The 24,928-nt window shown below is 41.0% G+C and overlaps 1 protein-coding gene across 7 annotated transcripts in view; it reads right to left on the bottom strand.

The window, feature by feature from the left end:
• Positions 1-24,928, bottom strand: part of nfia (nuclear factor I/A) — a 506,523-nt gene that overhangs the window by 180,698 nt on the left and 300,897 nt on the right. For all 7 annotated transcript variants that reach the window (XM_060830426.1, XM_060830431.1, XM_060830425.1 and 4 more), the window contains one exon: positions 20,079-20,153. In XM_060830426.1, coding sequence (XP_060686409.1) covers positions 20,079-20,153 — 75 coding nt within the window. The remainder of the gene's footprint in view (positions 1-20,078; positions 20,154-24,928) is intronic.

Genomic DNA, 24,928 nt, shown 5'->3' with positions numbered 1-24,928 from the left:
AGGAACTTCCATTATAAAAGTCTTAATCTTAAATTAAATTGGATGTCTTTTGATATAGTTGACTTAAATATTGCAAGGCTTGATCAGTTTTATCTCATACTGCACTGTTGCTTTCCGGTTATTCTTTTCTCTGACTACGTAATATTAGCCACTGCAGAAAGCTGCCAATATTGCCTAGTGGAGCCAGGAATCCTCACTGCACTGAAATCAAGACTGATTGCACCATGTCCTACATTAAATGACTGATTTGCTAGTCTTCAAAATATGGAACTGACTCAGTACTCACATCATTTGCAAAGTCGGGTTCACTTAGTTCAGATGGCTAGATCGCTAGTTTGCAATGCAGAGTAACACAAACACCGTGGTTCAATTCCTACACTGGCTGAGGTTGCAATGAAGATCCTGCCTTCTCAATCTCCCCCCTCATCTGAGGCAAGGTGACTCCCAAGTACAATCACCTCCCTAATAAGAGAACAGCCCTCCAGGACTGTGGCGACTTTAATTTACAAACTCTAAAGCCAAAAGTTGCCATTACTTATCCAGTGGTTTGTATTTTACCTAGTAATTTTACCTATTCTTTTTCAATTATGGCCTGAATTAAGTAAAAAAAAACTTGCAATGCTAATTTGTAAATAAGTTGAGCTAATATGGTCCTATTAATCATTCATGCTGACTGGATCAATTAAGTGACTATGAAGCAATGTAAAGTTAGTATATTCTACGATAAGTATATTCTACTAATTATCTGAACTGATTCCCAGCTAGACCTCAGTTGGATGATCAACAATAACACAGCAACTGAATTAACAGTTCACAACACAGTTGCAATAGAGATAACAGAGAAACTTTAGTTCAGGTTTTATTTTGTGGTTTGTGTTGTAAAGTGCTCGTGCGTAAGCATCAGGTGGGGAAAAGACTGAGTCAATAAAAAATGTTTTCCTTCCTGAAATAGTTTGTCCACATTCATTATTTGGGCTCAGAGATGAAGCATGGTCACCTGAGGAACAGCATAACAACAAACGTCAAAGGCTGAATTTTCATCTGGGTGCACTAGCGGCTACACACGTTCCTTCACATTGCTGACCTTGTGCCATTTTGGGCTGCTCATTTTGCAGGTCAGGAATGCCTAGTGTGCAAACTTCTTATCCAACCCACCCTCACTAAGGTCAATTCTTCATTTTAAATGGGAAATGAAATTCAGATTTCCTCCTATGTGTATTTTTAATCAGGTGGGGTGGGTCTTTAGAAGCCTATGAAAAGCCCACCAGGTGAGATAGTTTGCAAAGTAAATTGAAACCTTGCTGAGAAGTCTGAAACATTATGAAAGGCAAGTGTAAAATGTTTTCCCACTTTCAAATTTCACTACTTGATGTTGTATTGAAATGTTTTGAATGCTACGATTCATTCCTTTAAAGATAAGACACGCTTATGTTGACCAATGTTCTGCATCTGTTCACATGTAACAAAGTGTATTTCCAATGGAGAAAACATAATGCAGTGAAAAATGTAACAGAATGTCACATCCCTGAGTGTTGTCATCTTGTCTACTTTGATTTAAATTGGTCTAGCTGGTCTAGACACTTGGGGAAAAGAAAAATCTAATCACCTGCTCCTTTACACTGATTGGCAAATACTCTATTCTTGAAATTGAAATGTACACCAACTGTTCTCTCCTTTCCAGAGAGAAACCATTGTTTGGACCATTGTGACCAAGATTAATAATTCACTTCATTTCTTGCTCTAATGGGTTTTAACCCAGTTGGTGTTCCATTCATCTGAGAATGGATGAAATTTCAGTAAGTTGTAAAAACAGATCATCCTCTAATGTAGTTTCTGGTTTTTTGGCACAAGATTATAAGTAATACATGGTGTTATTCACATGGCAGAATTTGTTTTTAATCAGAATCAATGAGTTGGAGGGTTCTACTTGGGGTGGTGATGGGATCATTTCCCATTTCCCCAAATGAATGCAAAACATACTCAATTGATATTGCATGGAATCACAGGACTGTACCTAGTGCAAAAGATCATGGCTTGAGAGATTTCATGGGGACCACAGCAGTGGCATGTGGTGGTACTGGTAATCTAAGGTGCTTGGAGGAGAGAGCCAAGTCATAGAGTCAGTAAGATGTACAGCACACAGACAGACCTTTCAGTCCAACTCGTCCATGCCGACCAGATATCCTAATCTAACCTATTCCCATTTGCTAGCACTTGGCCCATATCCCTCTAAACACTTCCTATTCATACATCCATCCAGAATCCTATTAAATACTGTAATTGTACCAGCCTCCACCAGGTCCTCTTGCAGCTCATTCCATACATGCACCACGCTCTGCATGAAAATGTTGCCCCTTAGGTCCCTTTTATATCTTTTCCCCTCACCCTAAACCTACGCCCTCGAGTTCTGGACTCCCCATCCCAGGGAAAAGGCTTTGTTCATTTACCCTATCCATGCCCCTCATGATTTATTAAATCTCTAAGGTCACCCCTCAGCCTCTGACACTCCAGGGAAAACAGACCCAGCCAATTCAGCCTCTCCCTATAGCTCAAATCCTCCAACCCCGGCAACATCCTTATAAATCTTTTCTGAACCCTTTCAAGTTTCACAACATCGTTCTTCACTATCCTATCTACCTGTGACTCTACTTTCAAGGAACTATGAACCTGCAAGCCAAGGTCTCATTGTTCAGCAACACTCCCTCGGACCTTACCATTAAGTAAGTTTGTAAGTCCTGCTCTGATTTTCTTTTCAATAATGCAGCACCTCGCATGTATCTAAATTAAACTCCATCTGTCACTCCTCAGTCCATTTTCCCATCTGACCAAAATCCCATTGTATTCTGCAGTAACATTCTTCGCTGTCCACGACACCTTCAATTTTGGTGTCATCTGCAAACTTAGTAACTACACCTCCTATGTTCACATCTAAAACGTTTATATAAATGACAAAAAGTAATGGACCCAGCACCAACCCTTGTGGCACATCACTAGTTACAGGCCTCCAATCTGAAAAGCAACCTCTGCCACCCTCTGTCTTCTACCTTACAGCCAGTTCTGTATTCAAATGGCTAGTTCTCCCTCTATTCCATGTAATCTTGCTAACCAGCCTCCCATAAGGAACTTTGTCGAACGCCTTATTGGAGTCCATATAGATCCTGATGAAGGCTCCGGCCTGAAAAGTCAATTTTCCTGCTCCTCGGATGATGTGCTTTTCCAACAACACACTCACAACTCCATATAGATCACTCTACCGCTCTGCCCTCATCAATCGTCGTTGTTATTTCTTCAAAACAACTCTAATCAAATTCGTGAGACATGATTTCCTGTGCACAAAGCCATGCTGACTATCCCTAATCAGTCCTTGCCTTTCCAAATACATGTAAATCCTGTCCCTCAGGATTCTCTCCAACAACTTGCCCACCACTGATGTCAGGCTCACGGGTGTATAGTTCCCTGACTTTTCCTTATCCCCCTTCTTAAACAATGGCAGCACGTTAGCCAACCTCCAGTCTTCCGGTACCTCACCTGTGACTATCAATGAGACAAATATCTCAGCAAGGGGCCGAGCAATCACTTAGCTCGCTTCCCACAGAATCCTAGAGTACACCTGATCAGGTCCTGGGAATTTATACACTTTCAAGCATTTCAAGACATCTAGCACCTCCTCCACTGTAACATAGACATTTTTCAAGATGTCATCATCTATTTCCCCACAGTCCATAGCTTCCAGATCTTTCTCCACAGTAAACACTGAGGCAAAATACTTGTTTAGTATCTCCCACACCTCCTGTGGCTACACACATAGGCTGTCTTGCTGATCTTTGAGGTGCCCTATTCTCTCCCTAGTTACCCTTTTGTCCTTAATGTATTGACAAAAACCCTATTTGCCAAAGCTATCTCATGTCTCCTTTTTGCTCTCCTGATTTCCCTCTTAAGTATACTCCTACTGTCTTTATAGTCTGAGGATCCACCCAATCTCTCCTGTCCATACCTGACATATGCTTCCTTCTATTTCTTAATCAAAACCTCAATTTCTCTAGTCATCCAGCAATCTCTATACCTACCAGCCTTTCCTTTCACCTTAACAGGAATATACTATCTCTGGATTCTTATTATTTCATTTTTGAAAGGTTCCCACTTTCCAGCCGTCCTTTTATGCGCGAACATCAGCCCCCAATCAGCTTTTTAAAGTTCTTGCCTAATTAGCCTTTCTCCAAATTAGAACTTCAACTTTTGCATCTGGTTTATCCTTTTCCATCACTATGTTAAAACTGGCCCCAAAGTGCTCCCCCACTGACACCTCAGTCAGCTGCCCTGCCTTATTTCCCAAGAGTAGGTCAGGTTGTTGTGGTTCTGTTCGCCGAGCTGGGAGTTTTTCTTGCAAACGTTTCGTCCCCTTTCTAGGTGACATCTTCAGTGCTTAGGAGCCTCCTGTGAAGCGCTTCTGTGCTGATTCCTCCTGCATTTATACCGGTTTGAATCTGCCGCTTCCGGTTGTCAGTAGCTGTCCGCTGCAGTGGCCGGTATATAGGGTCTAGGTCGATGTGTCTGTTGATTGAATTCGTGGATGAGTGCCATGCTTCTAGGAATTCCCTGGCTGTTCTCTGTTTGGCCTGTCCTATAATAGTGGTGTTGTCCCAATCGAATTCGTGTTGTTTGTCATCTGAGTGTATGGCTACTAGGGATAGCTGGTCGTGTCGTTTCGTGGCCAGTTGGTGTTCATGGATGCGGGTTGTTAGCTGTCTTCCTGTTTGTCCTATGTAGTGTTTTGTGCAGTCCTTGCATGGGATTTTGTAAACTACGTTGGTTTTGCTGCTGCTGGGTATCGAGAAAACTCCCAGCTCGGCGAACAGAACCACAACAATGAGCACCCGAGCTACAAATCTTCTCACAAACTTTGAGTAGGTCAGGTTTTGCATCTTCTCCATTAGGTATATCCACATACTGAATCAGAAAATGCTCTTGTACACACTTAACAAATTCCTCTCCATCTAATATTTTCCATACTGTTAGAAGCTGAAACACTCTCCTTACTCACACCTCATGCTTTCCAGTAATGTGCATTGCAAACACAACCCTTGTATGAAAAGATAACAATAGTATATGAATTACACAGGTACCAAGTGTGCAGATACAAGTTGCAAAAGTGTGCAATTTGGGTTTTCCTATGTCCAGAGGAAGAAACAGCTCCAATGAAGAAAATAGGGTGAAGTTAAACTGGGACAGAAAAAAATATATATTAATGCCCTGATACTAAAGTGTTAGCAGCTGCTCCTGTGCTCATATGGCATACACAATCTCAACTGGGCAGTCAGAAGGGAGTGGTAAAAGTACATGATCTAAAATTTGAATACCATATCCCCCCTTGCCCAGCACAATTCTTTTTTTATTGTGACACGCAATCATTTATGCATTTTGTAATCCCTGCACTGCAGTGGAAAATCAATTACTGACGTGATCAGATTCCCTACAGTGTGGAAACAGGTCCTTTGGCCCAATAAGTCCACACCGACCCTCTGAAGAGAGACCCACCCAGTCCTATTTCCCTCTGACTAATGCACCTAACGCTATGGGCAATTTAGCATGGCCAATTTAATTGACCTGCACATCTTTGGACTGTGGGAGGAAACCGGAGCATCTGGAGGAAACCCACGCAGACACAGGGATAATGTGCATACTCCACACAGACAGTCGTCCAAGGCTGGAATCGAATCTGGGACCCTGGTGCTGTGAGGCAGCAGTGCTAACCACTAAGCCACCATGCTGAATAAAAATATTTGCAGCATACATCTAAAATGACTGCTAGCTATCGACCAAACAATTATCTTGAGTTCCACTTACAAACACAATAAACCAGCAACATCACAAAGATTTTTGTAAAGCTCTAAAAAGTTATTGATTGAACAAGTTTTCAGTGAAATAGGGATGTATTGCAGAATTGAAGCCTGAGGTAAGACCAGTGATCAACACTCAAGGTATATCCTCAATTAGATAACCAAAGAAGGATTTTAGGTTCAACGGTGTTGGGCTAAGAGTTGTGAATTAACTCAAACAAGGCAGAATAGAAGCATTGCAGGGGCACAAGAGAACCAATAGAGGAATGAATGGAAAGTTACCTCATTGAAGGAAGGGAGAAGAGAAGAAAGAGTCAATCATAATTGGAGAAAAGCAGGAGATCTATCCTCGAGGAGTTGAATATACAACTCAGAAAGTGAAAATGAAGTCAGGAGGAGAAAATCTTAATTGAGGTTACTACTTAACAGAAGTAAGTGCCTCATTAGAAGGTGGCAAGTGTTGTAGCTAGCAGAGTGACAGAAGAAACACATCTTTGAAAGGAAGGGAGACTGCAGCAGGCTGGATTTCTGAAATTTGGATGAAACATGGAAACAGATTTTCTGCTTCGGCCATAATTGGTAATTCAGTAAAAAAAAATTGCGCTCAAAATTGCATCCATTTTGTAAAGTCTCATTTTTGTGATTCTTAAATTACTGAAATTATCTTTCAAAATATAATGTGACACTTGTTAGCAATTGTTGGGTGAAGCAATCAATTTCTTCATCAAAGCAAAAAAAGATTAAAATGAACATCTTTTAAATCAACTAAACTGTCAATGTTATGGTTGCCAAAAAGAACCAGCTATATTTCTGAGCTTCCTCAAAACCATGCAAATGAGTGCTATTGCAGCAAAATCCAAACCATGATTACTGTGAGACCTGCCCAGTTCTGCGGGTGGGGCCTGCTTCTACTGCAAGTTGTTTTAACCTAGCACAAAAGATCACGGGTTCACAATTTGCATCGAAGATAGTAACATTTTAAGCACAAACTACTTATGTGTGTGTATGCCAAATTCAAGCAAACTGCCGTGAAAAATAGTGTCAGCAACTGGAAAGTTCACACTGGCTTTCATGATTTTAACATTGGAAATCTCAGTGATGTAGCAATGAGAAGAGGATGTAGCAATGGAAACATTGGTCACAACTGAGCAAAACAAAATCTAATAAAGTCACTCTTAATCCCGCCACTGATTTGATCTGTGCATTGTGTGTATGAAAACAAAGAGGCAGTGGCGATCTGAAGAGGGCTGGTGGAGAAATAAAGCTGAGTAACACCAGCAATCAAGAAGCTGATATTGAATATACTGATTATTAAGCAATACAGTACCAATTAACTCATCTGAATGTGAAGTGAAAATTGACATAGTCCCATCGGCTGTTCCCGAAGTAGAGAGAGATAGTAGCAAGTTTAATCTGAGGCTCACCATGCCTCAGATGAGGAACGAGGTGGTTTGGGAATTGAACCTGCGCTGTTGGCATCACTGCAACATTAACCAGCCATCGAGCCAACTGAGCTATTATTGTGTCCCTTGACATTTTATGGGAGAATAAATGTCCACTACGATTTCCTGTTCAGGTTAGTTACACAATAAAACAACCTGCTTTTAGATAGTGAATTTAACATAGAGAAATGTCACAATGTACTTTATGCCAACATAACTAGACAAAAAAAAAAGTCAATGAAGAATATTTTAGGATAGAAAGGGAAATTTTAAAATAGATCTTACAATAATGGGAATGGTGGAGACTGAGGAAGGAAATTCCAGACAGCAAGACTTAAGCAAATAAAGGTACAAATGAAAAATAGGTTCCTGGATTCCAGTGAAGGAGAATAAATGAAAACAAATAGAAAACAAAATATTTGAGTGCTGGAAATCTGAAATAAAAACAGAAAACCCAGGAAAAACTCTGCAGATCCAACTGTGAAGAGGGAACAGTTAATGTTTTGAGCCAAAAACTCTTGAGTTCTTTAAAACATTAGCCCTTTCCTTTTTCCAGAAATGCTACTGGAACTAACTGCTGGAGCTAATTGCATATGAAATTGCATTTCCTCAGTGTAGGAAATTTGCATAGTAATCTGATATCTCAATGCTCAAATATTTAAGTGACTGTATAAAAAATATAGATGACAAGATCATTGAAAACAAAATGACTTGTACAAAACAGAACAAACAGGAGGTATCTTAAGTTCAGAAGTATTGTGCGAGTAAAAAATGTAAGCACAGCAGAACAACAAAATGGCACTTGATAAGGCATGGCACCATCAATAGATCTGAGAATTTACTGGGACCGACCTAGAAGGGAAAACTATCCGAATAATCTAGAATCAATCTGAGTTGTTAACTTGACCACGGAGTGAATAAAGATCAATCATACCATGAAAACGAGGATGCAGAATCATTTTACCTGAAGTGTTGATAGATAAAGTATTAAAGAGACAACATCCAATACAACTAAACACTTATTGTTTAAAAAAATCTTTCATGAACAAAGAACATAGCTCATAAAGATGGAAACCGTTTTTTCTTTGGCTAACCCCTTCAACTGTCAAGTACCTGAAATGAAGTCAGACATAAGAGGGTAAATTTCATGAGATACAACTGCTGAATACCACATATGGGATTCAGCACAACACTGTCAAGCATGAGATCTCATTGAAAATAAATCTGAAAAGACCATTGATTGAGTTGGCCAACTATGCTGTTATTGATGGAGAGGAAGGATCCAGAATGGCGGGAATTTATGGCTTTTGCTTCCGCATCTGGAATGACAATGATAAAAAATAACGTGGATTTCATCTAATAAATAGAGCGATGATTGACCACACTGAACAAGAATAGAAAGAATTTGTTGACCTCTCAGTCACAGAATTAGTATTCCGTAATAACGTTTACACTCAGTGAAACTTTCACTTAATACTAAAGTGTCAGACCTTTATGATACAATAGCAACTGAATTTATGTGTTTAAATTTGTGAATCACCAATCTGTCGAGAAGAAACAATTCACAAAGTGTATGAACTTGTCTATTTTAGGGTAAAATTTTCTGATTCAAATGCCGTGCTGCATAATACTGGACCATTAATACATGGTAGCAAAGCCATGGGACAAGAAAACATGGTTATTTCTTGATTATGCTCTTGGGATTCATCAAGTGGAGAGTAGAAAGTGTTCCTACGTTAAAAAAAATTAGAAGACTCATTATGGATCACAATTGTTCATCTTCCATCAGAAATTTCAGTGCAAAGTCAGAAATTATCTGTCAGTAGCTCACCTACTTGACTAGAGATTACTGTAAGCCAATAGCAAATGTACAAACAGACCTCATTTAAAGTTGAAGTTGCATTCCAAAATATATAACTTTAAGTGAAAAGACTTTAAATGAAGCATGACTCCCATAAGAATTAATGGTAAAACGAGTTACGTTCAATAGGGCCTTCCTTAGCAGAAAGAAAATTATAACTATACACACCAAGTTGAAATATAATACTTTAAATGATTAAATTCTGATATCAATAAATTAAATAATGTAAAATAAAGCAAATCTAAAAATACCAGCATAAAAGAAATGCAACATTTTACTTAATAATATCTCCGAAAGCACACCCTTTCGTGATGGAGCTAGGTGAGATGCTACCTAGGGTCTGCACAAACTGGGCTTTGGGTCACTTGCTGGGTGCCTTGCCTGTTCCTGGCAGCTTTTTGGCAGCCTTTTTTGGGATACCGCAGTATCCCTTCTTGTCTGTTGTCACCATCTCCTATATCCACTCAAGCCACTGCTCAACGGAACTGCTCCACATGACAGCTGCAGCATGGGGCGCAGCTACTCTCTGGTCTGCTCTGCCAGCTGTGGGAGTAGGGGTAGCTATGGAGCTCTAAAAATAACTGGTACTAGGCTGACTGGGATGAGAAGCTCAGTCATGCCCAGGTGGGCCTTGGGGCACTGGCAGCCTGTCAGGATGGGGGCAGTGGTCCACCTGACAGGCAACAGCTGCATCACATCAGAGGATGAGTGGCAGCTCCAGCGGGTGGTCTGGGACCTAGTGGGTGAGGAGATGAGGGTCACTGGTGAAAACCACCATTCTGAAGACTGGGAATGGCCACAAGTGTGAGAGAAGGGATGTCATGACAACATGACACCAACTCCATCAGGTGACACATTGCTGTGAAAAATGTCAAGACAAATTTCACGAGACCCAATGAGATTTCCAGTCCAAATATCTTACAGACATTAATGTGAAACAATACTAAGTGGGTAACTTCAAACAAGGATTCCCTGGAAATAATCTTTTTCATTTGCTTTCAAATGTAGAATATGCAAACATGACAAAAATTACACTTTACATTTCTCCATTTGAACAAAAACGTTTTCGAGACACCTTCACAGAAAGCTACTCCTCCCTTTACAATTTCTGCTTTATTCAGCTTGCCAATTTAAGACTGGTTATAATGAAAGGGCAGTAGATCCCCAAAGGTCAGATAACAGACCTCTCTTGATGTGTTAAGCAGTGTTATTGAATAACGAGTGGAAAAAAATTACAAAAAGCCTTTTTTTAGCTTGTGGGTTCTCCTTCAGAAGTTTTAGCAATGCCTGGCTCTTAAACAATTTGCATATTTCAAACACTGCATCAATATTGTTTCAGTACAATTTTATTCTTCTTTCATCTTACAAATTTTCTAAGAAGGTACTCTTTGGTCTTTCCAAAAATTGCTGGTAGCCCAGTGCAAAGCATTGCTGGTGAAGAACTACAGACTAACAGTTTTTATTTAGCATTTTAACATGTAAGAGAATTGCAGATGCTGTGAATCAGAAACAAAAACAGAAGTTGCTGGAAAAGCTCAGCAGGTCTGGCAGCATCTGTGAAGAGAAATCAAAGTTAACATTTTGGGTCCGGTGACCCTTCCTCAGAATTTGGTAGGCTTGAGGGGTCAAATGGCATACCTCTACTCCTATTTCAAATCTTCATACATATTGCATTTATGCTGTGTCAGTTTGAACTGTCATGTAATGTACCTTTACAAATCTTATGAATAAAATATGTCCTAATGAAAAAATAAACATTATTTGACTGTGGAAGAGGTTAGAATGAAACCTAACCATGTATTCACATGCCCAAAAGTATACATCTTCAGCAATGGTTACTGGATAATTACCAGGAACCATTTTGTTTCTATCTACTGCCACTTCAAAGCCAAAATTATTGTTTATATGGCAGCTAGTGACCAAGAGCAAGACATTAAGACATTGGGCGGCACGGTGGCACAGTGGTTAGCACTGCTGCCTCACAGCGCCAGGGACCTGGGTTCAATTCCCGCCTCAGGCGACTGACTGTGTGGAGTTTGCACGTTCTCCCCGTTTCTGCGTGGGTTTCCTCCGGGTGCTCCGGTTTCCTCCCACAGTCCAAAGATGTGCGGGTCAGGTGAATTGGCCATGTTAAATTGCCCGTAGTGTTAGGTAAGGGGTACATGTAGGGGTATGGGTGGATTGCGGGTCGGTGTGGACTTGTTGGGCCGAAGGGCCTGTTTCCACACTGTAAGTAATCTAATCTAATTAAAAGGTACAAGAAATGGTACTACGATCTGGCCAGATACTGTGCCACCATTTTCATACCACAATTTTCATTTCCCAGCCATTTTGCTGGAAGGTGTACCAAAGTGGAGACCGGTATTATATTGGAAGGAGGGCAAGAACACAGAAGGCGGCACAGGGCTAGTGCTAACCAACATTATGTATGGCACTTAGAGAGGTCATAGTGGAAATCGAAAATTGAATATCTTTTGCAAAGCACTGTGCAATTAGGATGAAGTGTTCCAGCAGACAGGAGAGATCTGTGAAATAACGAAAAACTGGCAAGAAATAAGAACATGTTAATCTTTTCTTCCTTCACAAAGTGCTTTGGGATACTGTCCATATCAAGATATTATTATTGCACTATTATATTTCAGCAAGAGACTTGCATGGAATGGCTGCTGTTTAACTCTTTCAGAACTCTTTCTAAGTCCCAGATGATAGAAGATTAAAGTGAAAGATGGCGGGACTGTGTACAGAAAGACATAAATGGAAAACTAGAAAGACAGAAACTCAATATCTGCCAATTGGAAGAACACAATACTGTGGAGTCTATTACTCAAATAAATGCCAGATGTTGTATCCACTCTGACAAAGCCCTCGAAAAGTTAACCATCTTTTGTCAAGCATTTTTTTGCAGATTCAGGCAGACCAGTCATGGAGTTTACACATTTCCTGTTTTTCCGTTCTGTAGTAATTGTGACGGAAGGGACATGGGGGCAGTTGGTACACTTACACTAATGGTTACTGTGTATAATAATGGTTACGAAAGAATACCGAGTGGAGAGAAATTAGAGGGAGACTAGCATGAAAAGTACAGCCAATGCTTCAAAAATGCTCACTGGCAAAATCCAGGCGCAATATTTTGCAACTGTAGTGGATGCCATCTCTTTACCTTGTTTGAATATGCAATGAACACATTCAGGAGCTTTTGTTTATTCCATTGGGTTTTAAAAGAGTGGTCAATGGTACAGAGTACAGGTCAAAAGGGTATTAAGTCACTTTTATCAATGTGCTGCAGGCTAAAAGAGAAAAAGAGCTTGAGATGAGAATTACTAGCGCTCCAAACAGAGACATAATGCTGGGGTGAAAGTGAGCAGAAATCAAATCTGCTCTTGAATAGGACTGAAGTGCTCTTGTTCTGAAATAGAGATGATTGCATGAAAAACTAGGACACTGCGCTCATGGACAATTATTGCGTTTAGTACATGGCTAAGCTGTAAGCGTTTCAAGACAACAATACAGTTTGGATGATGTAAACAAAAAAAATCCTCCGAGGGTAAAGGAGCAAGATTCTTCTCAGCATTTTCACTGGAACATTGTGGCTATCAGAAGCCTTTTAATTATCATATTCAAAGCATGGAAATCATGTTAAATATCAGTTGATAATATTGAATTAAACAGTATATTCAAACTACAGCTTGCTATACAATGGTGTTTACTCAGATAAGGTTTGCATCCTTCATTTTCTACATATGGATGGTTGGAACTATGCCCCTGCAGCCCAAGTTAATTTGCCCAATCACATTCTGTGTTTCTGCTCACCAGAAGGGACCTTGCGGGGTTTTCCAAGTTGCCCTGATTTGCATACCGCTTTTGCATTCCCTTTGTGGTTTGTGTGATGTGCTGCAAGCTTGGACTGGAACTGAAATGTGCAGATGTCATTTGAAGCAGCAGCTGCAGTTCCTGATTACTGAAAATTGATTCCTGTTGCTTCTTCTCCTGAGTTATATGAGGTGTGAGGTGAGTGAGGAATCTGCCAATTCCCGCAGTGGAAGGAGGTTGGTTCAATTTTCTGAGAAGGGCTGGAAAGTAGGATAAAGTGGCCGATGGCAAGAAAAACCCCTATTTCTGGCTCTCCAACATCAATGGGGTGCTGAGTTTGCTGAATCAGGACTTCACTGCAGACGCTCTGCAAAAATGTTCTAGCCATCTTCAGCTGCTTTATCATTGATATGTGCTACATCCAAAGTACCGTTTGCTGACAATTTCACATTGTTCAGCTCCAGTCACATTATCCGCTGATAATGAAGCAGTTCCTGCCAATGTACTGCAAGACCTGGATAACATCCAGATGTCGGAAAGAAAGCGATAGTAACATTCACCCCATGTAAACTCTAGATAACAAACAACTCAAACAAGGGAAAGCCCAGCCAATTCCCTTTGACCTGCAGCATCTTCAGCAAGTCCCATGCCAGCAACAGGCCAAGTCACCCAAAATGTAACAAGATCAGCCACTTCAACATCATACTGCAAGCCTAGGCCAGAAACTGGGCACTTCTATGGAAAGAAGATGATTCTGTGCAGAGGTGACTCCATACTAGGCTGAGAGTAATGTGCTCAATAATTGGTACTTCTATGTTCTTTTTCCTCCATCTTTTCTGACACAAGACATCCATGGTACCTTGAAATAAGACAGTGGTGTTAAGGATCAAGACAGCATAGACCTGTCTTTAGCATGCAGGTTGAAGATGGTAAGTGAGGAACTCTGAAATACTGGTCCAGCAGATAATCATGTTTTGTGACTTTCAGCTGAAATATCTGCAAATATAGGGCTCTTCTGACATGCTCAGAAAAGCTTGACAGGTTATAACAACATGGTCCCTAGATGGTGCTAATTCCTGCTTTGTACCAGGTTCATCACCTGGCTGAAAATATCTTCGTTCTCCACCTCCTTGATGGCTCAGGAAGTTCCTGTGGGATAGCCATTCTAGCCGAACCATGCTGTAACCTGGCTCAGACAAGCAATCAAACTTAACAGGGATGCAAAAATGAAACGACAATGAAATAAACCAGCTGAATTTGGGAGACGAAACAAATAATCCTGCTGAAATATTAGTGAGCTTAGGAAATGAAACAGGTGAAAAACAAAGTCTCAAAAGTCACATTATAGATGCTGGCAGCAAACATTTGAACAGAATGCAGGAACTTTCAGCAGCCAGTAATATATCGCAATGGCATCACATAAATTAACTGAACATGTCAAAAACTCTGATGTAACAAAAACATGCCCGATGTATGAAACAAAAGGGCTCGTAGGGATGTCACGACATGAAGCAGCACAAACTTCATGTAGTTTACTGTTGGAGAATGAGAGATGTGAAAGCTATCTTTAAACTGACTGCAATCACTTGTCTCCCCAATATATAAGTACCACTTAAACCCATAAAGCCTGAACACAGTCTGTTCTGATATAATGTGATAGTTCCGTTCCTGCGCACTATTAAAAAAATTGTGTAATAGCAGCAACATTTAAACCAATGGGACTGGAATCACATTATAAACAATACAAGTAAGGAACGTTCGAATTTGATAAATAGTGGTCTTAATTATTCAATCACGTTATAGTCGATTCACATCGAAGAAATGCGCATTACAGCAGAACCAACTGTATAACTGTTTAAGAAACTACGATTGAAATTAGAAGTTGATACAACAAACAAATAAGATTTGTTAATGATTGAAAACCACACACCAATGTTTGGTTTCTGATTTAAAGATATTATAAAAATGTACTGAAAAGAAAATGGACAGTAAGGTTTCTCCAAAACTCCTGAGTCAGTGAGAACAGTAATTCATGGCATGCCCTACTTAGAATAAAAGATAGTGACAAGAAAATGACACATTAATGGAAATAAGTTATCTTAGATTTAGTTAAATGGAAAAAGTGTAGATGAGACTAATTAATTTAAAAGCTTTCCTTTGGAGAATTGTGTACCCTTCCACATGATTGTTTTTTAAGAGAATTGAATGGCTTGACCAGCCGAACATCAGGAATTTGGGCGGTGGAGGTGATGGTGGTGGTGGTGGTAATGTGGAAGGGGAGTTAGTCACTCAATAAAATCACCACAGAGTCACAAATGTAAGGCATGTGTTAGAATACTGGTGTAAGCATGTAGGAGTGATTTGTTTCAACTGAAATAAATAGCATGAGGAAATGCCTGGTGCAAATGCTCTGAAGAAAGGGCCTCAGATACATACACATACTTGAGAATATGGTTTTTGAGACATGGAGAGCAAGAAATCACATTTTCAATGATCATGGCACTAACATGTAATCCACCGAGAAACTAATTTTAAGACAATTAATGTGGTACTGGTGAGAGGGGTCAAAAATTAAAATAAAAGCAATTTTGAGTTTGGATAATTGAAAGCTGAGGTTTGGGGAAGACTGAAAATTATATATGCCTGTGCATATATAATTACAGCATATGTTGCTGTAATTATATGTACCATAAACAATCACAGATGAGCCACAGTCCCTGGAGTATGATAGAATAGTTTCAATACGGAGCCAGGGGCTAGCGAGAAAGAAATTCAACAACTTGATACAAGGAAAAAGAGAAACAAATCACAGGGAGACCAAGGAGAGAATGATGCCAAAACAAATAGGTGTCCACATTGGAGATGGCAACATATTGGGTCTGAGACAATGAATCCTAGGTGTACTATTTGCCCTATTTCAAAGCACAATTTCCATTTCCATCCCATGAAGACAATTATAATAAGCCATTTCTTGGTGCTCACATCCCATTCAAGCCATCTAAGAATCTTTTATATTTCAAAAAAGTCACATCCCATTCTTCTAAACTCAAATAAGTGCAGCCCAAATCTACTCAACTTCTCCACATCAGAAAATGCCTCCATACCAAAGAGTACCCTCCAACATTCTCTGGATTGCCTTCCATACCAGTATATCTTCCTTTAGATAAGGACCAAAACCGTTCACAGTATTCTAGGTGTGGTCTATAGACTAGTGTCTTATATACGTTTAAAACTTCTGTAGTTTTTATATGGGACTCCTTTTGAAATGAAGGCCAACATTCTATTTTATCTTCTCTATTACCAGCTGAATTTATACAACAACTTTTGGTGATTCATGCACAAGAATGCCCAAATCCCTCTCGATCAAGTTTTGCTCTATTCCTTCTGTTAAAGTGCACAACCGTACATTTTTCCCACAATATATTCCATCTTCCAATTTTTGCCCACTTATTTTACCTGTATATATCATCCTATAGATTCTGTATCATCTTCACTACTTGTCCTCCCATGTATTTTAGTGTCATCCACAAACTTGGCAATAGTACGTTCACTTTCCTTATCCAAGTCATCCAAATATATTGCAAATAGAGTCATAGAGATGTACAGCATCGAAACAGATCTTATGGTTCATGCCTACCAGATATCCTAAATAAATCTAGTCCCATTTGCCAGCATTTGTCCCATATCCCTCTAAACCCTTCTTATTCATATACCCAACCAGATGCCTTTTAAATGTTGTAATTGTATCAGTCTCCATCATTCCTTCTTAATTGTGGTCTCAGCATTGATCACTCTAACACTCCACTAGCTACAGGTTACCATCCTGAAAATGTCAACCGTACCCCAACATTTTCTTCCTACTAGTTTGCAATCCTCAATCCATGTTAATGGGTGACATCCAATATCATGTGCTCGTCTTATTAGTATGCTTATGTGTGGTTCATTCTGCAATGTCTTTTGGAAATGCAAATATATTAAATCCAATGGTTTCCCCTTTATTTGTCCTGTTTGTTACCTCTTCAAACAATTTCAATAAACTTGTCAGACATGCTGACTTTTCTTGATTTATTATGTATTGCAAAATGCTCTGCTATTACATCATGTCTAATGGACTCTAATGTCTTACCAATAATGGCTGTCAACCTAGCAGACCTATAGTTATCATTTCTTTCTTTTTTCCCTCCTTTTGGAAAAAGGGTGTTACATTGGCAGTTTGCCAATACTCTGGGATTTTTCCAGAATCTAAAGATTCTTGCAATATTATTACTAATACATCCATTATATCTGTAGCTACTTCCTTTAATATTCTGGGATGTAATCCATCAGGCCTCGGAGATCATTTTTAAAACACCATCATTATCTCCTGATTTACTGTCAGATCAGCAGAATAGCTACAGTTTAGGGGACCTATAGTCTACACCCATCAGTGTTGTCTAGACTGAGCACAGGCTTTCAGACCTTGTGTGTCAGCTGGAGGCGCTACAGTGCAAGGCTGAGAGCTACGTGGAGAGCATATTGTTGGACACAGTCACTCCACAGATTAAAGGAGGAGATGTAGTCAGAGAAGGAATAGATGGCCAGAAGAAGGGAAGCAGAGAGATGATCAGGGAAAGCCATAGAATGTATCTCACTCAACAGCACTTTTTCTGAATCAGTGGTGCTGGAAGAGCACAGCAGTTCAGGCAGCATCCAACGAGCAGCGAAATCGACGTTTCGGGCAAAAGCCCTTGATTCCTGATGAAGGGCTTTTGCCCGAAACATCGATTTCGCTGCTCGTTGGATGCTGCCTGAACTGCTGAGCTCTTCCAGCACCACTGATCCAGAATCTGGTTTCCAGCATCTGCAGTCATTGTTTTTAGCACTTTTTCTGAGTTGGAAAACGCTGAGAATGAAGTTCCCATGGGGAGTGCAGCCAGAGCTCAGAAAAAGGGAGAAAGAAAGGAAAATCAGTGGTGGTAGGAGACTTGACAGTGAGGGGTGTAGACAGACATTTCTGCATTTACAGATGTGACTCCAGGATGGAGTGTTGCTTCCTTGGGGCCAGGACCAAGCATATCACTGAACAGCAATAAGAAAGTCTGAAGGGGGAATATGAACTGTCGGATAATGTGGCTCATATTACGACAGACAACAGAGGTAGAAGGAGGGATAAGGACCTGCAATAAGAATTTAGGGAACTAGGTAGCAGATTGAAAAGCAGAACCTCAAAGTCTGTAATCTCTGGATTACTCCCAGTGTGAATGAGAACAAGAATAGGCAGATAGATTAGAAACATGTGTGATAAGCAGTTGGAGTAGGAGGCAAGGTTTTGGAATGCCAGATCCATTTCTGGGGAATGTGAGGCCTATGAAACAGAACAGGACCAACATCCTTGCGGAGGTGGTCTTCTAGCGCTGTTAGTGGGGGGTCAAATTAATTAGGCTGGAGAGATGGGTTATGGAATGGAGATACAATAGGGTGATGAACAGGTGAGTACAGGGGGAAAACCAAATCAGTCTGGGAGGCAGAGAGCACATATCATCAAATTAAAACACTGGGGAGAATTAAAAGGCTGAATGGCTTTTATCTAAACTACTTAAAAAAAACTGCCTGAAGTTTCCTTACAAATGAATTCCTTCGTCTCCGCCGCATCTGCTCCCAGGAGGACCAATTCCAACACCGCACAGCCCAGATGGCCTCCTTCTTCAAGGACCGCAGATTCCCCCCAGACGTGATCGACGATGCCCTCCATCGCATCTCCTCCACTTCCCGCTCCTCCGCCCTTGAGCCCCGCTCCTCCAACCGTCACCAAGACAGAACCCCACTGGTTCTCACCTACCACCCCACCAACCTGCGCATACAACGTATTATCCGCCGCCATTTCCGCCACCTCCAAACAGACCCCACCACCAAGGATATATTTCCCTCCCCTCCCCTATCAGCGTTCCGCAAGGACCACTCCCTTCGTGACTCCCTTGTCAGATCCACACCCCCCACCAACCCAACCTCCACCCCCGGCACCTTCCCCTGCAACCGCAGGAAATGTAAAACTTGCGCCCACACCTCCACACTCACTTCCCTCCAAGGCCCCAAGGGATCCTTCCATATCCGCCACAAGTTCACCTGTACCTCCACACACATCATCTATTGCATCCGCTGCACCCGATGTGGCCTCCTCTATATTGGTGAGACAGGCCGCTTACTTGCAGAACGCTTCAGAGAACACCTCTGGGCCGCCCGAACCAACCAACCCAATCACCCCGTGGCTCAACACTTTAACTCCCCCTCCCACTCCACCGAGGACATGCAGGTCCTTGGACTCCTCCACCGGCAGAACACAACTACACGACGGCTGGAGGAGGAGCGCCTCATCTTCCGCCTGGGAACCCTCCAACCACAAGGTATGAATTCAGATTTCTCCAGCTTCCTCATTTCCCCTCCCCCCACCTTGTCTCAGTCGGTTCCCTCAACTCAGCACCGCCCTCCTAACCTGCAATCCTCTTCCTGACCTCTCCGCCCCCACCCCACTCCGGCCTATCACCCTCACCTTGACCTCCTTCCACCTATCCCACCTCCATCGCCCCTCCCCCTAGTCCCTCCTCCCTACCTTTTATCTCAGCCTGCTTGGCTCTCTCTCTCTTATTCCTGATGAAGGGCTTATGCTCGAAACGTCGAATTCTCTATTCCTGAGATGCTGCCTAACCTGCTGTGCTTTGACCAGCAACACATTTGCAGCTGTGATCTCCAGCATCTGCAGACCTCATTTTTTACTCGGTTGCCTGTAATAGGTAACTTTGGTAATAAACCTCCAAAATCTAACAGCTTACACTGCAAACCAGGTGAAAAATCTCTATCCTGATACATATCTGGCATCATGTCTGCACAGGAGAGGCATCATAGTGACTTCAGGGGAGATGGTTATAAAAGACATGACAGCTAGCTCCAATTGAAATTCTTGATTAAATTTAGCTAAGTGCTTTGTCCAAAAACGTGCTCAATCATTTACCAAAAAATATCAGTATTAGCTTGATGGAAAATAAAATGTGGGATGACAGTTAATGAATGTTCAGTGTGATGAGAATTACGGATGAAATTCCCTACGTATCTTTATTAATCAAATCCATGTTTGCATGAACTGTTTTCACTTACTTTGTGACACTCTGACAAGCTCAGTGACACTGAACACACCCGATGTGACAAAGCTGTCTTGGAAGCCCAAATGTCCTGTAAAACATGAAAAATAAAGAAAATTAAGCTTCTCTACAATAAGAATTCGCAGAAGGAATTTTGGTATTGCAAAATATTGTTATGTGGAAATCCTCCAGTTAAATCAAAACGCCTGAAATTTCATTTTAGATGCTCCATGAATCAGTTATCCAAGGTAAACAAACCAATTGCAGATCTACACTGAAAGGGAGAAGGTTGTCAATACTTGAACCTTATAAGTGAGCTGTTTCATAAAAAAAATTATGAGACTTTACATAAAACCACAGACACTGTACAATTTAGTTAGAGCTGTAATTCCAACCAGAGATTCTTTTTTTCAAAGAAATGTAGAAACAAAAAAAGTTTTCTTTGTTATTCCAACTTTCTCTTCAAGAAAACTTAAAAATCGCTTGATTGTTGCCTCATATGCTATGGAGATAGTTCCCTGTGCAACCAAAATAAATCCGAATCTAGAAGCCCAAGTCCCAAATATGCTGGATTTAAACACTTCATGGAAGGATCTGCACATATTAAGCTGTTGCTGCCTTCAGTCTGTTCAATGTTTTGCAAGGCATTTATGAATACATGAAAGAAAACCAGCAATTGTTGGAGAAAACCAGCAGGTCTGGCAGCATCTTCATTAGAACTGGGAGCTCTGGGCAGCTCTAAAGATGTCACCGCACTGGAAACATTAACTTTGTTTTCTCCCCTCAGGTGCTACCAGACTACTGAATTTCTCAATTTCTGTTTTCTTTAGTTTCAGATCACCAGCATCTGCAGTTCTTTCTTTTATTGAAATACTTGATTAGGTCTGGTAAAAGAAGGTCCAAACCTTGGCATGGTTGGACTCTTTTGGAAAGTAAGGTATCCCTGTGGAGTAGTCCCAGGTCATCTTTTGGAGAGTGAGGTGCTTACAGTGAGAGGACAGGTAGTCTTTAGGATTATTAAATATATACATGGCCGCATATGAAGAGAATAAACTCACTGGAATAGTAAAGGATTATACATAAGCATTTAAATCACCTGTCCTTTAAAAATATGAAAAACTGTCTGCACAGCTTTTAAAAAAAAATCAGAGCTTGGTCTTTCACAATGTCTGCTGACATAAGTCTGAAGGATATTATCAGAGGATTAATTCTGCATGATTGATTTCACAACCCATCCCTGTCTTAACGAGGAACATGCCAGCTCTGGTTTAAATATTAGTTCCAAATGATTATAAATTCTTTTAAGAAAATTGTTGAGCGGTGGATCGGTCCATTCCTCGTGGCCATGATGGCTGTGGTTTGAGCAACTGTTCCAGCATCGACAAAGTGGAGTCCATTATTTTCCTCTGATATTTTGGCAGTGTCTACAATGGCAGCAGGGTGAATGAATGATCTTGAGTGACTTTCAGTCCTTGGGAGATAATTTGGATGGTCAATTGGTTCTCAAGAATTAGGGTAGTCTCCTGGCAATGGAAGCAACTGGAATATTGGTGGCGATGAGGCAGGTTTGGCAGAGGTGACATTCTAGGTCCAGTCAGTGGTGGCAAGGGCTGCTTTCTCCACAGTGCTAGGGCGTCAGGGATAGCTTTGATGGCTGCAGAGTGTGGCAGAGTCCCGTAGCCACTTAGGAAATCAAGAAGCCATATGTGGAACAAAAAATGAAAATTTTCCTAACATCATGATGTATTATGTTTTATAATTTCTGTAATTAAAATTATGGTGACTTATTCACATTTTACTTAATTTTCATAAATACGTAGAACAATAAATTACTATTACGATAACTTCTTACTCTTTTAAATTCGAGCAACCCATCTAACCTTTCCTAGGTACTGGTCTGTAAATCTTCTCTGAACTGTTTCCTATGCATTCACATCCTTCCTTAAAGAAGAAGGTGAATATTGGAGGTTAAACATCAGGGATTAAAAGTTAGTTAGTCAGAGGCTTAATAAATTTATGCTTTTCTGGTCAGAGTTTTATCCATCTCACGTATCCACCAACTGCAACCCCACAGATTCCTTACTCCCCATATTTACACACCCAATCAAATGCTCCCCCTCACATTGTGGAACCTTTCCAGCCCAGAGCAGATGTGATTTTGCATATATTCAGACACAAAGCCTTTCAGTTTGTCATACCAGTTGGATGGAGGAATCAGGGGAAAAAAGTTACTAATTTAAGTTGCTGGTCAGTCATGAGAGCAGACTTTCTCCTGAAAAGGTTGTGTTCTGGCTGCTCAAGGAGTTAGGACTCTGGAGATGTCAAGGAACACAGGAGTTGTTGGGTTAAGGCTCAGGAAAAGTCCTGTGGTGTCTCAGAAGAATCTATCATTAACAGTTCACTACAATTGAGTGTGAGGGTGAAGGTGAAGGAAGTTGCAAAATTCACAGCATCTCCTTTGATTGCATTTCCTCTTTGATGAGGGCATCACTGCCTCAGTGGTTAGCACTGCTGTCTCATACACCAGAGACCTGGGTTCGATTGCAGCATTGGGTGACTGTCTGTGTGGAGTTTGCAAATTCTCCTAGTGTTTGCGTGGGTTTCCTCTAGGTGCTGCAGTTTATTCCCACAGTCCAAAGATGTGCAGGCTAACTGCGTTAGCCATGAGAAATGCAGGTTACATGGATAGGGTGGAGTCTGGGCGGGATGCTCTTAGGAAGGTCAGGTAGACTCAATTGTTCTGTTACTTCTATAAACTCTAGCCTTATCTATTGATTTACTCAGATTTGTACCCTTTATTCTTTCCTGCTATAGTTTGTGCATCATTTCTCAAACAAATATTTTTCTCTCTTGCCAGCTTGCTACTCTTTCACTTACAACATCCTCCCAAATTGGATCCCTTCTCCCCACTATTTAGTTGAAATTCCTCTCTATTTCCCTTGTTGTGTGGCTCACTAAAACACTATCTCCAGCACAATTCAGGTATAGACCATCCCAATAGTACAGTACCCACTTTCTCCTACTTGTGGCAATACTCCACAAACTGGGATTCACACCAGCCATGCATTCACCTCTCTAATCTTATTTGCCCTATGCCAATTATGAACTCAGGTATTAATCCAGAAATTACTTCTAGGGTTATGATTATTTGGTGCCTAGTGCCTCATATGGATTATGCAGACCGCTTTATTTTCTGTTTATGCAGGGATACTGAAATTGACCATGATGACTAGTTCCTCCCCCTATCATCATAGAGCCTTTCCTGCCCGGAGCAGATATACAAAACCCTGGAACAGGTCGATAAGATCGAAAAGTGTGGCACTGGAAACGCACAGCAGGTCAGGCAGCATTTAAGGAGCAGGAGAGTCAACATTTCAGGTGTAAGCTCCACACATTCCTGATGAAGAGCTTATGCTTGAAACATTGACTCGCCTGCTGCTCGGATGCTGCCTGTGCTTTTCCAGCATCACACTTTGCAACTCTGATCTCCAGCATCTGCAGTCCTCCTTTCGCCTACCAGTTCGGTAATACAACCATCTAGCTTCTTGCTTTTTGCTGCAAAAAGCAGTGTCAGTGTCAATCATCCTTATTATCTGCTCCTATTATCGCTGTTTGCTCGCCCCACTTGAATATGTTTCTGTATCACGGTGCTACGGTCAGTTAACTCATTTGACCATCAACCTCACACTCAACTGAACAAGCTAAAAGAACCTCCAACCGGTTTGTCTATTGCAGAGTCTCAGGCTCCTACAGCCTTGCCCTCTGGGATCCTTACCTGCATCACTCGCAATTATACTCTCTATTCCCTGACCAATGATCATTTCAGAAGATCCTATCCTCAGAAGTATGACTGCACCATGGAATAACGTGCCCAGGTAATATTCCCTGCCTAATGTGACACCGCGTCTGTAGTTCAGATTCCAGCTCATAGTCTTTGAACTGAAGCTGCTCAAGCTGTAAACACCGACTACAGATGTATGTGCCCTGGATCACACAAATGCAGGTGTTTCACACTCTGCAATCGCAACACATCATCAGTCCTGCCATCTTCATTATGTCTTAATTAAGAAATTAATTACATGATTAATTATTAAACAAATGAATGTCCCTTCTCACTATCACTTACCACACCAACTTCAACTTTAAAGCCTTAAACTTCATCACTTGAGAATAAGATAAATAATGAAATCACTCGTCCCTTACTTCGCATTTGCTAGAGTTTCTTTAAAAAATTATAAACTAGTTAGAAGGAGTCTATAAATGTTATATTTTACTCAAACTTTGACATTTTACATAGTACCCAACAGGAATTACCAACCGACCAACTGACACAGGAATTTCATGTGATGCCACTGAATATTTTTGGATTTTTTTTCCAACCTCCATATATTTACCATCCTCCCCATTCTTTTGCCCAAAGCTCTGCCTCTGTCTGTTCCTCGCCCAGCCAAACACCTTATGATCGTTCTGTAATGTCCCAGCTCATCATTAGTTTCCAAATGTCTGCCTAAGGGTCCTCCTTTCATTCACTCCTTTAGTTACTGCTTACTGCCTGTCTTAGGATTCTGTAGGGCTCTCCTTCTCAAAGTGCTGCTGACTGCCTGTGTCAGGAACCACTGCTCATCCAGAGAAAGTGAGACCTGCAGATGTTGGAGATCAGAGTCAAGAGTGTGGTGCTGGAAAAGCACAGCAGGTCAGGCAGCATCCGAGGAACAGGAAAATCGATGTTTCGGGCATAAGCCCTTCATCAGGAATCATGCCCGAAACGTTGATTCTCCTGCTCCTCAGATACTGCCTGAACTGCTGTGCTTTTCCAGCACCACACTCTCCACAATTGTTCATTTACTCCTCCATATGCTGCTGACT

This window comes from Hemiscyllium ocellatum, chromosome 9, assembly GCF_020745735.1.
Source record: "Hemiscyllium ocellatum isolate sHemOce1 chromosome 9, sHemOce1.pat.X.cur, whole genome shotgun sequence".
Lineage (NCBI taxonomy): Eukaryota > Metazoa > Chordata > Chondrichthyes > Orectolobiformes > Hemiscylliidae > Hemiscyllium > Hemiscyllium ocellatum.
Note: the sequence above shows the minus strand (reverse complement) of the source record. Positions and strands in the feature narration are given on the sequence as shown.